The sequence below is a fragment of the Hetaerina americana genome, unplaced genomic scaffold (genome assembly GCF_022747635.1).
Source record: "Hetaerina americana unplaced genomic scaffold, ioHetAmer1.1.p SCAF_5, whole genome shotgun sequence".
Lineage (NCBI taxonomy): Eukaryota > Metazoa > Arthropoda > Insecta > Odonata > Calopterygidae > Hetaerina > Hetaerina americana.
In genome coordinates, this window is record NW_027287095.1 from 68,958,650 (window position 1) to 68,975,161 (window position 16,512).

General features: G+C 33.3%; 1 protein-coding gene across 1 annotated transcript; it reads left to right on the forward strand.

Moving 5' to 3' along the window:
• Positions 1-534: 534 nt before the first annotated feature.
• shop (sulfite oxidase) lies at positions 535-16,023 on the forward strand. Its single transcript, XM_071592664.1, has 11 exons — positions 535-552; positions 3,129-3,183; positions 3,323-3,525; positions 3,801-4,091; positions 5,956-6,115; positions 7,575-7,761; positions 8,252-8,383; positions 9,879-10,071; positions 10,293-10,493; positions 12,761-12,940; positions 14,676-16,023. The coding sequence occupies exons 2-11, from the start codon at positions 3,143-3,145 to the stop codon at positions 14,810-14,812; spliced, it is 1,725 nt and encodes a 574-aa protein (XP_071448765.1). The 5' UTR covers positions 535-552; positions 3,129-3,142; the 3' UTR covers positions 14,813-16,023.
• The last annotated feature ends 489 nt before the right edge of the window (positions 16,024-16,512 follow it).

The following is a 16,512-nucleotide window of genomic DNA, read 5'->3' on the forward strand; positions in this document are numbered from 1 at the left end:
TATAATCATCTGAATATTTCTGAAATTTTCTGGCGAATAGTAGTTCGAGTCAAAAAAGGCACTAAAAATTAGTAATCGCGTGATCAGCAGATAAATGCCAAAATGTTTGAAGTTTCTCACGCGAGTAGAATAGTGGCTTTTGAGCCTGCCGAGAAATGGCGCAGGATATTTGCTATAATTAGCATTTAATATAAATTATTTTTACTTAATTTTAACCCAAAAATGGGCAGAATAATGACTTACAACATCAAAATAATTACTTCCAAGAATAGCGAGAAATGTTCCCCTTGTGAATGTAAGGTTTAAATACGTAAAATTGACTGATAGGAAATTGTTTCGTTGGAATAAAGTAAAATGATTTACATTGAATACTTTATAATAACAAATATATTGTTTTATTTCTCTATGGCTATTTATAATGAGAAAATATTTGGCCGGTTGATCTAGAATTTCAATTTTCCCTCTTTTGATTGCAGCGCTATCCATTAGCCGGCATTCGTACGACGCTCACTTCATTGAAGAATGAAAGGCGACGGTCTGTGGGAGTCGTCGGTATGTATTTAAAATGTAAACATTTACATTACCACAGTGTACACGAGTTCTCATAGTATTACAATCTTATGTGATAAGATTCGAAACTAATGCTAGTTTCAGATAATAAATTAGAGAAGTTTCATTGTTACCTACAGGGATGACATGACTTTAAATTCTGTTTGCATTAGAATTAAGATATCGTGTGTGCCCCCAAACTGAATTGGGTAACTTTCGGCTGAGACCGTTATGCGTCGGCGACTTCTTTGATGGCACTGAAGAAAGAACAGTTTTGATATATATTTTTAATGAAGGATATAGCTGTCTATCAGAATCTGAATTTTTCTCTGGAATTAATACTTTTTGATTTTGAAAATTAGAAATTATGCTCATACTATTGCGTATCAGCCGAAACTTTCGTATTAATATCACGAGTTCCATAAGATTTGTACTTTATAAATTTTCGGTATTTTCTGAGGTAAATGTTTTATGTTGGCATTATCTGAGACAGAATTCGATACTTATTATTTCTCTAGCATTGCTAAATGAGCGAAGTTCGTTTAGTGATGTGCTGAGAACTGGAAGAGAGTTGACGTGATCACATGGATAGAAATGTCGAGTTTTGTTTCACAGTGAAAGTAGGATTTTGAAATGGAATTAAAAAGTTCTACCTGTTGTACATCACTTGAGATGCCATGGGAAATTTGAATAGTAGAATGTAAATGGGAAAAATAGTAGAATTAAAGAAAGTCTTTCGGTTTATGATGGGCTTTTAAAAAGTTGCTACTTAGCGGTTAATTCAGAATCTGTTGGCAATAATTTTTTAAAAGAACTAATCTTCTTCCATGCAAAATCGACTTCTGTTCACCTGATTCTTTGGAAATTAGCAATCGAAACACAACTTCAGTAATATTTGCCGCCGCTTTTAAAACTTGCATGATTTTTATTTTCTTAAGATAATAAATATTGTATCTTTGGAAGATGATCAGGATGTATTTTTATATTTCATAGATTTCGACATTGCATTTGATGGAGTTAATTGGGTAGAATTAAGGAACATATTGCAGAAAATAATTTTAGACAGGAGGGATGAGGGGTCAGTAGTTGAGATTTTGCATCTCGAATATGTAAAATATTGGTTGTAATAGTAATATGGTTTCAATATAATCAATGCTGGCAAATTTTTCAGAAATAAACCAGGTTCAAATTTAGTTAAATGTATCTAATCTAATAGGAAATCCTAGTATCGTATCAAAGTGAGTTTAGTTGGCTACAGGAAAGTGCAAAATATCTCATGTGAAAACCTTCTAAAAGATTTCAATATTTTCAGACTAAGAAAAACAATGTTATCATGAAGAAGTGTCTTATTCATCATACCTTTATACACTCTCTTTTCAAGGGTTGTCATTAGAGATAAGTTACTCCTGTTAAAATTCTCATTCAAAATTTCGATTCAAAGACTGACAACTGTACTTGGGTCTATTGGAAATCAGAATCATATTTATTGTTAACTTGATTTCATGAATTCTTCGCCAAAATTTCATTCCTACCTCTTCCCATGTGTCTTTAACCATTTCCTCCGAATATGCTTTGAACGGCACAGGTGGTAATTGACACCCCTGTCTTACACCTCTTTCTAAAACAACCCATCCTGTCTCTCCATCTGCTACTTGCATCGGAGCTATCTGAGACATGTCCAGGTTACCTTCCTATCCCTCCTGTCTACTTTCTGCAAAAGTTTTATTTTCTGCAATATGTTCGTTAATTCTACCCAATTAACTCCATCAAATGCCATGTCGAAATCTATGAAATATAAAAATACATCCTGATTGTCTTCTGTGTTCCTCTCTATTGATGACCTCATTACTGCAATGACGGTACACGTGCCTCTCCCTTTTCTGAACCCACAGTGAGTATCATATAAGTGATAATTTATACTTCACCCAATGAGGGTGCAGTCTGGCTGGTGCAAATTGTAGGGAGGTGCCTTTGTGCTTCAATTGAGCTGCAGGCATTTGTTTTCATTGTAGTAATTGTTCATGATTTTAAAAATGTATTGAGCAAGATCGAAGCTATGTTTGAGAGGCTTGTGTCTAAAGATGTGGAGAGTGCCTATAAAGGAGTAAACAGTGGAACGGGGGTAAATTCCACAATATAATAGCAAATGAATCTTTGATGCTTCATTTACAAATTCAAAGAGCATTTAATCACATTCCTATATGGTCCACTGTTCATTCCTCATCCTATCTCTCACATTTGAGTATGATGCATATTTGACTCTATGCATTTTGACTCGATGCACACTGAATTTTGTTGGCATTCATGCTTATTCTGGCATTCTCAATTTTTTATTCCATGCAGTAATGTAACTAGGAGTTTTAATTTTGATTTACTGTTTTTATTTGCTTCCCTACATAATAAATTATCTTTCTATTATCTCCAAATCCTACTAACAATCATATTTTTGGCATTCACATTGCTAATATTAAATAAAGATTGCTGGTTGGCCATTTATATTTCTTCCTTCTCATCCTTTTTATTAATAATCGTCATTCTTAATAGCTTCATTTTGTTTTGCCTGCAATTTTTTATTTCAGGGAGAAATACTGAAATGGCATTAAAGCTGGTGAGGTTAGCCCATTCCCAGGCAAGGTATATATATTTATTCATTATTTTAATAAAATCACATCCTTAATTTTTTAATAAAATCACTTCTTAATTTTTATGCCAATCCTTTCTGTGATTGCCTCATTAACGTAATCACCTAAACCTATATTTTTCTTGGTTCTAGATGTTGGGCCTTATGTCAAACCCTAACACCTGTCACAGCTATTAAAGCTAAGGGCCTGTACTACCAAAGTAGCCATAAGTATTCATCAAATTCATCAAGCAATGAATACAATTTTAGAGCAAAGAATGGGAAGTTGTTGATTTTGTCTTTCGGTATTGCTGGAGCTGCAGCAGTTACATGGATAATCCACCATCATTTTCAAGGTAAAAAATACACGTTTCATGGTCAAAATATCCATTAGAGTTTATTCAATGTTCATAAATATTTAGGTTACCACTCTAAAGGAGTTTTCATATTTCTAACATGTTCTGCTCCTCGATGACCCTTAAAATGTTTTCAAATGGAGTTGTTGTATTTTTTTTAATCAGTTTGTTTCTTTGAGGTATCTTCAAATTAATGAATTGAGAATTCATATGAGGTCATTTTTAGTCACATTTGTGCATTCTGTGGAGGTTATTACTTGTTTTTTTTTAATTAGACAAAAATTATCAACATGTCTTGGCTGCATCAAGTGTTCCTGGTCAAAAACGTAAAGACCTCCCTTCATATACCATGGAAGAGGTTGGAAAAAACTACTCAGTGGAGAATGGAGGACGAGTGTGGGTGACTTACGGTGTTGGTGTCTATGACATAACACCTTTTATTGACCAGCACCCTGGTGGTGATAAAATTCTGCTTGCTGCTGGAGGGTCTGTGGAGCCATTCTGGATGCTGTATGGAGTTCACAAAGAGCCAAACATCCTAGCAATGCTTGAGAAATACAGAATAGGTGAGGATTCAATTTTTGATTAGTCATTAATCAATTGTATATCCAAGCTTAACCCTTTGTCGCACGAGTTTTCGTTACTTGCTTTTAAAATTTTAAAGTGTCATTAATATGGTAATAATACATTGCAGTAAATGCCAACCGAATCTGATTCATGTGCTAATAAAAATTCTCAAAAAGTCACAAAAATATTGTATATTTTACAATGGTCTGCAGATCCCAGAGTAAAATATTAAATACTCTCATGGGTTATTGGATCAGTGCAATTCATTTAATCACAGCGAAGCATAATTGTTTATGTATGCTATTAAAGGGAAAGTTAACATAAAATTAATCAAAGGTTGAGACAGAAGTTGTGGAAAGTGATACAGATGAAATAATAGGGTGAAGGGAGTCGTCGAGGGGTATTAAAGTAGGGATGATTTTATTGTGTGTGTAATACATCATGCATCTTCAGTATACTTATAAAAGACCTCTTTTTTATCCTAACATGAATGATGGTGACTTCCAAGTCAAGCATAATTGTTCCCTTAGCTTTGTGGTATGTAATTTTGCTACACTTGGGAATGTAATTTATTTATTTATTTAGCCTTAGTCTGAAAACAGCACTTTTTTGCCTTTTACATCGGACTATTAACAGTAATATCAATGGACATGAGTATGAACACTCAAGCCCTAGGTGGAGAAAAACTCACCCAGGCAGGAATCGAACCCCCGACCCTTGGATTGGCAGACGAGGGCGTTAACCCACCGCCACCTGGATCGTCAAACAATTGATTTACAGTATCAATAGATAGTAATATTGTATCAGTATTGTTGGAGTCCTCGCTCCATCATATTTTTGGAGTCAAGTATGATATATGCCCAGATGTTTTCCCTTCACACAGATACCCACAGTTAGCAAACCAAAACTGTCCCAAATGTGACACATGGATGCTGTTGATCTGTTTTTCATTTCCTTGTTATAGTTATTTTTCTTGTGAAAAACCATAGCAAAATGTTGTCTTATTTCAAAGCCCATTTGATACAATAGCATATCATGGGGTTGCTAATTGAAAATGTCTAAAATTTTGCTCTTTATCATATTTTTTTCCAGCTTATTTTTCTACTTAAAGAGTGCTGCTTGATGCTTGAATGCTCCAAATTTTCATTTAATGTATCAAGAATCCATGTTAAGACATTCTTTAATTTAGATTGTTTTCAGCAAATGTTATCATATGGAGAGCGCTTATTTGATGTATTGCATGAACTTATGGTAAAAATAATTGTGTATTTTATGCATTGTATCTTATCTTGTTCTTCATGTATAAGTTGGGATCGGTTGGATGAATAATATTGTTATTATTATTAGACCAGGAGTTAACAGTTTTTAGGGATCAATCAAATTTTTTCCATGCTGAATGTATGCACTAAGCATTCTTTGATTTATATTTAGGTTTAATTTTATACTTTTTGAATAATTACTTGTCTTACTTGATTACTTGATGTGTTGTCTCATGACTGTAAAAAAAGTGGCAAAGGTCCCATCATGAATTAAGTCACGTGTTGAGCATTCATGAATCAGAGGAGAGATTGGCTTGAACATAGTATTGATTTAGTCTCCTGTAATGTGATGGTCTTGGTTGTGTAGCAGAAAAGTAAATAGAATTTTTAAGTTTTGTGAATTCCTCTAATATTAGGTAATGTTTACCTAAATGATCTAAAAATAGACCATGCTCATCTCTGGCACTCTGTGTATCACTATGTCCTTCTCTCCCTACAAATTACCACCTAGGTACATGAATTAGAGGTAATCTGACTCATCTTGATTCGAATTAACATAAGTCAGTGGCTGAAATTCTTTCCCTCTTATCTTTTTTGTTTTTAGGCAATATTTCAGAAGAGGAAGCCAGGTCAGCCACATCAAACATGGAAGATCCTTATGCCTTAGAGCCTCGTAGGCATCCCGCTTTGAAACCAAGTTCAATGAAACCTTACAATGCTGAACCGCCACCTAGTCTTCTTGTGGACAGTTTCTTATCTCCCTCGTAAGTATAAAGAGCGTTAGTGGAATGATTAATCAAAATTGTCTACAAGGGTGATTTGAAAAGTTGATGTGAATGGGAAAACTACTCAATTTTTTCAGATAAACTATTTTTTATATTTTTCAACATTATATCCTTTCAGGGTTGTACATTTTCTCCAATATATCTCCAGTTTGTTGATCCAATCAATATAATGTGATTGTCCAAACTCGGTAAAATAGGCCATTGTTTTCCAAATCACCTTCAGCATTTAAATAAAATCTCCTTCCCACCAGCTATTTCTGTATTGTTAGTGGGAGCCAAATCTGTAGGATATAAGGGATAAGAAATGAGTTAAAATTGTAATTTCATGAAATTCTGAGAAACTGCGGGAGATACTGTGGCAGTAACTTTTAACGGCGTCATTCCCTAACTGTGCATTACTAAGCAAAAGTTCTATATTGTAAAACTCATTCTCCTAGACCAGGGTTCAAACCCAGACCCCTTTCAAAGTATAAGAGGATGCTTTGGTAGCTTAACTGACTAAAAGGCTCAACCTGGAATCGAGGGATCCAGATTCGAATCTTGGTCAATGCAAATGATTTTTACACTCTGAATTTTTCACATTGTAATGTTATCAATTTTATGGCCACAATGGCAGAGGAGAGAGCTAGTACAAGTATTTTACTGTGGTGAAAAAGGGACTCTTCGCAGACCAATTGTCTTGTGTTTTTTCTAGTTGTTCAGTTTTCAAATGGTCTGATAATAATGTATAGTAGGCATATGTAATAGTTTGAACCTTTTCCAAGAAGTCACTGAAGATTTTTCCTTTCAAATCCCAATAATCAGTCTCCATAGCCTTCCCTACTGAAGGAATGGTCTTTGTCTCCTCTGGTGCAGGCTTCACCTTGACAACACATTGCTTGAAATGTTCCTAGGTTTCAGGCATGAAGTGGAGTATCCACGTTTCATCCACAATGATGAAATGGCCTTGGAACATGTCACACAGTTTCAATTTTGGTCAACTGTAAGCTTATCCTGCATCCATCTTGCATGTGACTTTCCCACGTCCAAAAATTATGTACTAGTTCACTGTAGATTCGTTTTTAGTTTTTGTATCTTTGCTTCTTTTTTTTACAATGTAATTTTTTCTGGCATGAGTATACTGAAATAGTAACAAACTTATGTAAATAGACTTCCTACAAGTGAATGGTGTTGCATTTCAATTGTGTTTTCATGTTGAAGTTAATATAGTTATTAAAACCTAATATTTATAACCATCTCTTCCCTATCAAACATGGAGGTGTGATAGTTGTGTGTAAATTAACCTTGTGAACCGTGATGAATATAATCAATTTAAATGATATTTTCTCTTATGTTTATCAGTCAGCTATTTTTATTACCTAATGGTGTAAGAATATTAGATCTTAATGTGCTGATTATGTGTTTTTCATGAAAATTGATATTGTTTTGCTTATTGCAGTGACCTCTTCTATGTTCGCAATCACCTACCTGTTCCAGAAGTTGATCCTGCATCATATGAACTTGAAATAACTGGCATTGGTGTGAAGGATGTCAATTTAAAGCTGAAAGACCTTGAAAAATATAAAAATTACACTGTGACTGCTACTATTCAATGTGCTGGAAACAGGAGGAGTGAAATGTCAAAGGTCATCATAATTATCTTACATTTTGTGAAGTATTTATTTCGTGACATTTCATGATTTCATGATGTTAATGTGATGAAGACCATGCTTGAAGAGTTTTTAATGTTAAAAGATGGATTATTTGTACATAAGGAAGGCAAGAAAAAATCTTGAAATATTTATAAACTAAAGCCAAATTTGAGAGCAAGTCTTGAAGCCACCAATGCATCTTACATTTTGGCTACATGTATAAAAATTGTATGCAATCATATTCAGTTCAAAATGCTCTCATTATTATAATAACACATGAAAAATTTGCATTGAGTTTCAAGTTGTTGGATCATTTAGCACTTTTTATTGCATTGAAAAACATGGCATTGATATTTATTGTGAGAAAAATATTTGTTGTGCAATAGATTAATCTGCAGTAATATTAATCACAATACCATGTGAAATTATCTATTTTTGTTTATTCATTTATTATCGTTTATTCACTTCCTTTGAAATATTTCAGGTAAAACTTGTGAAAGGGCTTAATTGGGGCCACTGTGCAATTGGGAATGCAGAATGGTCTGGTCCTCGGCTCTATGATGTTCTTCGAGCTGCTGGCCTAAAGGAAGGACAGCCAGGAGTTCAGCATGTGCAGGTATGGAAATTTAATGGCTTTTGCAAGATTAATTTGATTGATATTTGATGAATGTAAGGGTTTTAATCTCTTGGACAATGATTGCAATTGCTCTTATGCTTGATTACCTCTATTATGCATGATTGTGTTTAAAAATGGGCCCTTTCTTGATTAAATTTTAGTAAACTGCAAGGGGACAGTGATTTGTTTACATTCCAACAAACAAAATAACTATCATACAACAGAATAAATTATGACTTGAGCAGTCTGCACTTGTTTTCACCCATAAAATGAACTTAACTAACACCTCTGGAAGTACACTCAGGTATCTATTTTATACATTTCACCTATCAAGCATTAGCATGATATTTTACCCTCACCAGTCAAACCAACCTTCAGGTTGACTCTTGTGGTTCTGGTAGTTATTTTATCATAAAATGCGAACTAATATAACGACTCCTCGGCTAGTGTTACTGTTCAAAATAATATTGCAAGATAAAGCTACAATCATCAGCCTACAGGGTTGGTTTCATAAGTAAGGGTAGAAATCACTTAATGCTAAGATCTATATGGCATGTGGAATTCACACATCTGGGTAGGGATCTCTGGTACCCTCTGGAATGCCACTCCTTTCAATTCAGCCCTGATAATCTAAACCTGAAAATAAGAAACATTGGTTTTAAAAATATCGTCAATAGGATGTGATAACTAATGTTTTTTTTGAGCTACATTCATAAACTGTTTGTGCCGTTTCATTTTTTCTATCACATTCTCATACTAGCGAGTCAAATTTCCACCAGAAGAAGTGATGAAACCCATTTATCAACACTTACATGTGAATGAGCTTAAACACCTTGTATTAAAACTAATAGCAAAAGAAACTTGAGATGAATCATTGCATGCATTTAATTAGTAAGGCAATACTAGTCACTTGAGGGAATAATAACAGTGCTTGTATGCCATTTTCACTGCACTCCTCTTCCCCAGGGAAGCAAAATATTTGTACTATGATGTCTGACTGAGACACTAGTATATGGTACAAGAAACTATTTATCTTTTTTGTTGCCTATCACAAAAAGTTCATACATATAAATAATTGTAATTGCACCATTATTAATGTGCATGATTTGGTTTTCATTGTATACTATTCCTTCTGTTTTTATGGAGAAAACTTATTTTTTAGACTATGTACAACTATCACAGTTTTATGGTTTTTGTGTATCCAATTTGTCACTCCTCATTACTAGAAACTATGCTTTGCAAGTTGTCTGGGTATTTGGGTTGTTGGACTGAGATAAAATATTTGCTACTTTTATTAAAACACACTTCTGATAAAACTCACAACTATTTCGTTGGGAGTTTAAACAATTTAAATAGCATTGATTTACTCTTTTTATCTCCAGGAACAAAATCATATGTGTTATGCAAGGCTATGTTAGTTATTATTTGTTGTGATTATAGGATAACTTTAATCACATTTTGGATGTTGATTACCTGTGCTCATTGCTCCTTTCAGTTTGAAGGTTTAGACACAGACCCTTCTAATGTTCCATATGGGGCATCAATTCCTATTGAAAAAGCAATGGATCCTAATGGTGATGTGATTCTGGCGACTAAAATGAATGGGCAACCACTTTCACGTGACCATGGATTTCCAGTTCGTGTAATAGTCCCTGGAGTTGTTGGTGCACGTAATGTCAAATGGCTGGGTAAGATTAATAAGATGTACCTATATTTAATCTATCCTAATATGTGTCTTTTAAAGTTTTATATTTTGTATATAATGTGTGGGTCATGTTTTATATGTGAACAATCTTACATGTAAGCCTCTTAATTTTAAGATTACCTACAACAGTAGATAAAATTATCCCCCAGAGAAATAACTGCTCTAATGATCTTATGTATAAATATTTTATTGATTTTGTTGCAGGTAAGATTACTGTTTCTGGAAAGGAGAGTGACTCACATTGGCAACAAGGTGACTACAAAGGATTTTCTCCAAGTGTGGACTGGGATACTGTTGATTTTTCTAAATCCCCAGCTATTCAGGAACTTCCTGTAATTTCTGCTATTTGTGATCCTCTGGATGGTGAATCAGTTACACTTGTTGATGGCAAGCTCCAGGTTAGAGGTATGTAGAAACTGCTGACATTAAATTCATTTTTCCAACATTTCTGGGGGCCCTGGAGTCTCTGGGTTCTTAGTTGACCATTACTTGTCATTGGAATCTCTGGGAGCTAACCATAAGGGCGCCTAGCATGAAATGGTAGGATCCCACATGGGGACAGGTTTTAGACCGTGGAAGTTTAATTTTATATGGAAGAGCCAAGGAGGTTATGTATTATAAAATTTAATAATATCAGAGTATTCTCTAGCTCAGTTCGTTGGCTTATTTTATTTTCCCATGGCTTGAAAATAGTGTTGCATAAATTCGATGTTTTCAGGCTTAGCTACGTGGAAATCCATTATCACTGAAGTAAAAATACCCATGTCTCTTTCCACTATTTTTTTAGAAAATTTAGTGGAAAGATACTTTGGTATTTTTACTTCACTGTGTCGCATAAATTTACTATTGCCATTCTTGAGTAAACAGACAATATCATCGAAAACACAATTTATATAAATTGTCATATAGTCTGTGAATGGACACTCCGTGAGGTTTATCATCTAACTTGGGTGGAGTATTTCTGATTTGCTAGATCTCACCCCCCTTGAGTCACCTCCATCAATTGCTGTGAAAAGTGGTATGATGGGATGAACAAAATAATTAGATATTTATCATGCATATAAATCTGAATTCATAGATCAAGAAAATATTCCTAGAAAAGCTCATAAATAATTTTAAATAAACCATGCATGGTAAGTATATTCACACATGTGCAGTCTTTACTCAATACTAGGATTAAACACCCTTTAAGAATGTGAATAACTTTTATATCCTGATTAGAGGATAAGTACACCAAGGCACTATTTTATGCTATTTTATCACTGGAGCTAAATACATGTAACTTATTCCTTTTTCTTAAAATCACTTCAAAATAAGTACCTATGTTTTTTTTCATTTGTATCTAGATAAAAGGTAACATTTTTCTGAAATGCTCCTCCAGTGATACCACTTCATAATTGAAAATCAATAATTTTGAAATTGGAATCTTAGTAGAAAAACAGGAGTCTACCCATATCTAATATTTCATATTCTCGATCTATCCCAAGAGTTGATGTGTAACAATTATTTAATGTGACTTTGTTCTTGTATCAAACCAGTGCATTCACTGAGATTGACCCTTAAAAGTTATTAATGTTATTAAAAGATGACAATTCATGTTACAAAAAGCATGAATCCTCATAAAAATTGTGGTCAAATCTGTGATCTTGTATGCCTATTCATCATGGATTTTAAGGTTGTTATACACCTATATGGCAAATTTTATTGAAACATACATGAATATGCTGTCATCAGTGGTATTAATGGGTGGCCATTGAGCAATGAATCCATTATCTCTGCGTGAGTTTTGAAAACTTTGTTCACTGTGAAGTTTTGGTTAAAATGGGACCTTATTTCAATATTCTCTGACCCTCTTCCCAATTATTTTATCCAATTTTGAGGAGACTCAGAATTAAGTTTTATTTCATCTGATGTTCATATTGTAGAAGTGTCTACTAAAGGTATTAGATGTTGATGTTAATCTGATGTGACATTTATGGCATTTGTTCATTTTTACTTTTCATTTGCATTTTATTGATCTATTTACTATTAGTGTATGGACTTGTAGGGCACATAAATAAACAAAAATAAAACAAGTCATCATGCCAATCAAGATATGTGCAAACAATATTAAAAACGTTGCATTCCATTTTTTTCCCTTAATCTTATTATGGTAGTAATGAGTACTCTTTATCCAGTGTTTCTTTATTATGGATTATTTATTCAATGATTTTTTAGTATTGCCTTATGAGGTTTGAGAAATTTACCTATATCAGCAGTTAGAAATCCTACTATTTAAACTTGATTCTTGAAAATATATTTTTATTCACAACACGGAAATATAGTACATGAGTAAAATGAAGATATTTTTTTTTAATGAAAGGACAACATTATTATTTATTCATTCATTCTCTGAAAGATCAATACATGAATGTGCAGCTATAGGTCATTATCAGTGCGGTAAACATATGATACAGGAAAATAAATTTTATTGATACATAACCTGTGGGTACAAATATTTAGTTCAACTATTTACAGTGTTGGATGATTTCATCTACAGTGCATAGAATGTGTTTTTTAAAAGAAATATCTTAAGTCTGACCTGGATCATTCATGCCCATGGCAGTTACCTTTTGAAATTTGTTATGTGTGTTTTTCCTAAGGTAATTAATACCTATTTATCTTGTCCATAGGATATGCTTGGTCAGGCGGAGGCCGGGAAATCATTAGAGTAGACCTTACAGTTGACAAGGGTAAAACTTGGCAAGTTGCTGAATTCACTGATAAAGATTCCAGCAAAACTCCAAGGCATTGGGGATGGACATTATGGAAAGCAGACATTCCAGTAAAAGCCAAAACTGGAGAGGAGGCAAGTATATGAATATGCATACATACCTGCTTGCATCAGTATGATATGGGTATATGATGTAATAACATTCTCTCAGGGCTGTAGATTTTGATTTGTTTTATCAAGGATTCATTATAACCAGGTCAAGCATGACCTTTTAAAAATATTTAGAGATAATTTGAACAAGGAGTTCAAAAATATTGCCATAATTTTTTTAACTTTTGTGAAAATGTTATGTTAGTAATTTTTTTTTAAATTATACTCTTTTTAATGGCACTTCTAGGCCTTAATAAATGAAATTAATCAATGAATAGGTGGTTTTGCCACTACTTATTGAAGACAGTGACAACTAATAGTCATTATCAAGGTTTAAAATTTTCTACTCCTCACTGGAGGAGCCCCTAGTATGGGCAAAGGGGCAGTTACCACCTCCATTATGATTGCTGTTAACGTACAGTGAAACCTTGCTTGACAAGTGACATTTTGCATAAGGGGAGTAGCTGAGGGAAGGTATTCCCATATTGATTGTAGGACTGCTACTTCAATTTTTTTTTAGCCCTCATTCCACAAGCATCTTAGTGTAGTAGGTGGTCATAGTTTCTTACAAACTTGTGTTTAGGCATATTATTTTTCATTATTTTTGGGCAAACTTCAGTAAAATATTTTGCAGGGTTTTAAAATTTCCCAAGGAAACAGCCACAAGAAGGCAGCCAAAAAAGAATAAAAATAACCGTAAAAATGAAAAGTCAAATCATTAAAAAGCAATGACTAGGGGAGGTAAACATGACAGATCTAGTATGTGCATACAATTGATCAACATCAGTGATTTGCACTATCTTCAAGAACAAGGACAAAATTAAGGAGATAGATGCTTCAAAGGGAGTGACAAGAATATCTACACTACAGTTGTGTAATCTCAAAGATGTTGAAAGGTTGCTTCTCATATGGATAAACTGAAAGTAGTTGCTAGGCATTGCTTTGAATGAGAACATCATTTGTGTGTAGGCAAAAGTGATTTTTGTTGGCCCCATTAAGTAGATACTAGCCATATCTAGAGCCAATCAGCCATAATACTATATCTTCTTTTTGTCACTTTGAATATAAAACTTTTTGCTAATTAATGTGATGTGTATTTTGTAATTTAAAGATTTGGCATTCCATCTCACACAAGCTCTTCTCTAATGTACCATTGTACAGTTTTAATTGAAAAATTGAAAATTAAAATTTTATTTTTTGCACGTTTATGTTGAAAGAGAACCTGCCTGGTAATTTTGTCCATCCCTGCCATGGAGGTGAAGTTACCCCATTCTTGCCCCAACTCTTGCCACTCTCTTTGTGCCCCACTCATCGTGATTGTCAAGACATCATTGCCATGTTTTTCTCTCTCGTCTCTATTTAATGCTCTGTCAAGCATGTTACAAAATCTGTGTGATTTATTTTACACCCTCGTTTGATTTCAATTTTGCTTTTGTCAATTGGTGTACTGAGGCTAAAATATATGGACAAATCTAGTACTCCTGCATCTGGACTTGGTCATTGGTAGTTTGAATAGCACTTGATCATAGAGAGAAGATGGTAATTCACCATGATGCTTGCTTCAAAGACAGGAAATTGGGTAGGTAACATTAGCTCTGCCCTCTTAAAGGTAATTGTTTTTTTTTAATGTGATTGGGGAATATGAAAGGAATTTACTTTCAGTTTTACTTGAGTAAATGTAGTACATTTTGAAATATAAAAGTCTTGTTTTCACTTCCAGGTAGAAATATGGGTGAAAGCAGTAGATTCTTCATACAACACGCAACCCGAAAGTTTTGAAAACATTTGGAATCTTCGAGGTGTATTGAGTAATGCTTACCACAGGATAAGAGTTCGACCGAAAGAAAAAAGAGGGAAATAAAATGACACTTGGGCTGATTTTCCTCCCTATCAATGAAAAATAAGTTTTGGTGCATACAGATAATTCCTCATTTTTCATTGCTTACTGAATAGCTCCCGCAAAATACTTTGTGACATTTATATATTTTTTTATTATTTCATGAATGGAAAATTTTCAAGAGCTAACTGAATATGATGTGAAGAATGGAGTTTGTGTCAGAAATATTTTAAGGGTAAATATGAATCAGTGGGGTTACATTTTTTTTAAAAGGGGGATGTGAAAAACATCACAAATTGATGTGATAATCTTCATACATTTTTCTCAGTGTTTCATGGGGGTGATATTTATGATGGTTAAAGCTAAGCAATTTGTGATATCCACAAAGTTTTCTAGCATTTGTGTCATTGAGCACTAATTCAGTACTACTCTAATTATGCTATCTAACTGTTTTTTTATGTTTTATCATCATCTAATGATAACTTGTAATTGATGTGAGCAAGTAATTGTAATTCTTTTCCAAGATTTGTCGTATCCTAGCTAATGCCAATTCCTCTGTGTCATTTTACTGTTTATAGTGCTCCTGGTATCCAACTGACTTAATCAAACAGTTGGTTGTATGGAATTTCATTTTAATGGGGAGTAAATAATTTAATAGATGCACAATTCATTACAATTAATTCAAGTGTACTCATCACATCCGAGTGGAATTCTGCATTTTCCATTACCTACCCAAATAAGTCAGGACTACAAAATTCTTTGAACTGAGGGACAGTGCTCGCTTGCATCATTTTTAATAAGAGTTTATTTTTTATGAAATCTTATATTTTTGTGAGAAAGCGATGGTGATATGTACTGGCTGCTTGAAATAAAATTTTGAGCAAGCAGTTACACTAAACAAACATATTTACAAATGTCTTTATATTCAATATATACGTATGTGTGTGTGTGTGTTTTAAAAACGGGCTATGTCAGTGGAAAATAAAATATATGTGTATACTCATGTGAAGAAGAATTACCAACAACCTGGAACAATGTTTATGGTGTAGCCAATTATTTACATTTGTGTAGTGGAGATTAGAATAGTTTAAATAATTTAGTTATGAGATGAAAATATATATTCTCTTTGTTCCTATATTTGTGGGCCATTATTTTTATTATCACTTTCTGTGTCAAAGTATACAGTTGTTTCATGAACTTTATTATATTTACATGTAATGCTTCATTGAACTTTCTTTGAGTTTGTGTTATTTTTTATGTGTTATATAATAAAAGAAAGTAATTTTCAAATGAGTCTTCTTATTTGAATTCCCAATAAACTACATCTTAGGTTATGTTTTGATTCTCTGATTTAGTTCTTATTAGATTGAACATGGTTATAGTAATAGATCTTGAAATTCTAAGTGAAATTACATTTACATTTTTTTTATTGGTTCTCTATTATTTTTTTTAGTTAATTATGCATTACTTTTATTTCCAGAGATGTATGTTATCCATAATCCAGGGGCCACCATTATACAAATATATATTCATAATTTCTGTCTTTTTTTCAGAAAACAATTGGTCTGTGTTTCCAATATGGCTTTCTTCGAATAAAAAGCTTAAGTAAATGTTGTAATTTATGTTACCACCTTCAAAACAAAGTATAATAGGGGATTCTTATTATAAGAAGATTTGAAAAGAAAATTTGAGGAGTTCAAATATGTTTCTGTGTACAGAGGTTC

Coding starts and splice junctions, on each gene's coding strand:
- shop (XM_071592664.1), top strand. CDS start 3,143: ATGGCATTAAAGCTGGTGAGGTTAGCCCATTCCCAGGCAAG. Junction 7,762..8,251: donor GGAGGAGTGAAATGTCAAAG/GTCATCATAATT, acceptor GAAATATTTCAG/GTAAAACTTGTGAAAGGGCT. Junction 10,072..10,292: donor ACGTAATGTCAAATGGCTGG/GTAAGATTAATA, acceptor ATTTTGTTGCAG/GTAAGATTACTGTTTCTGGA.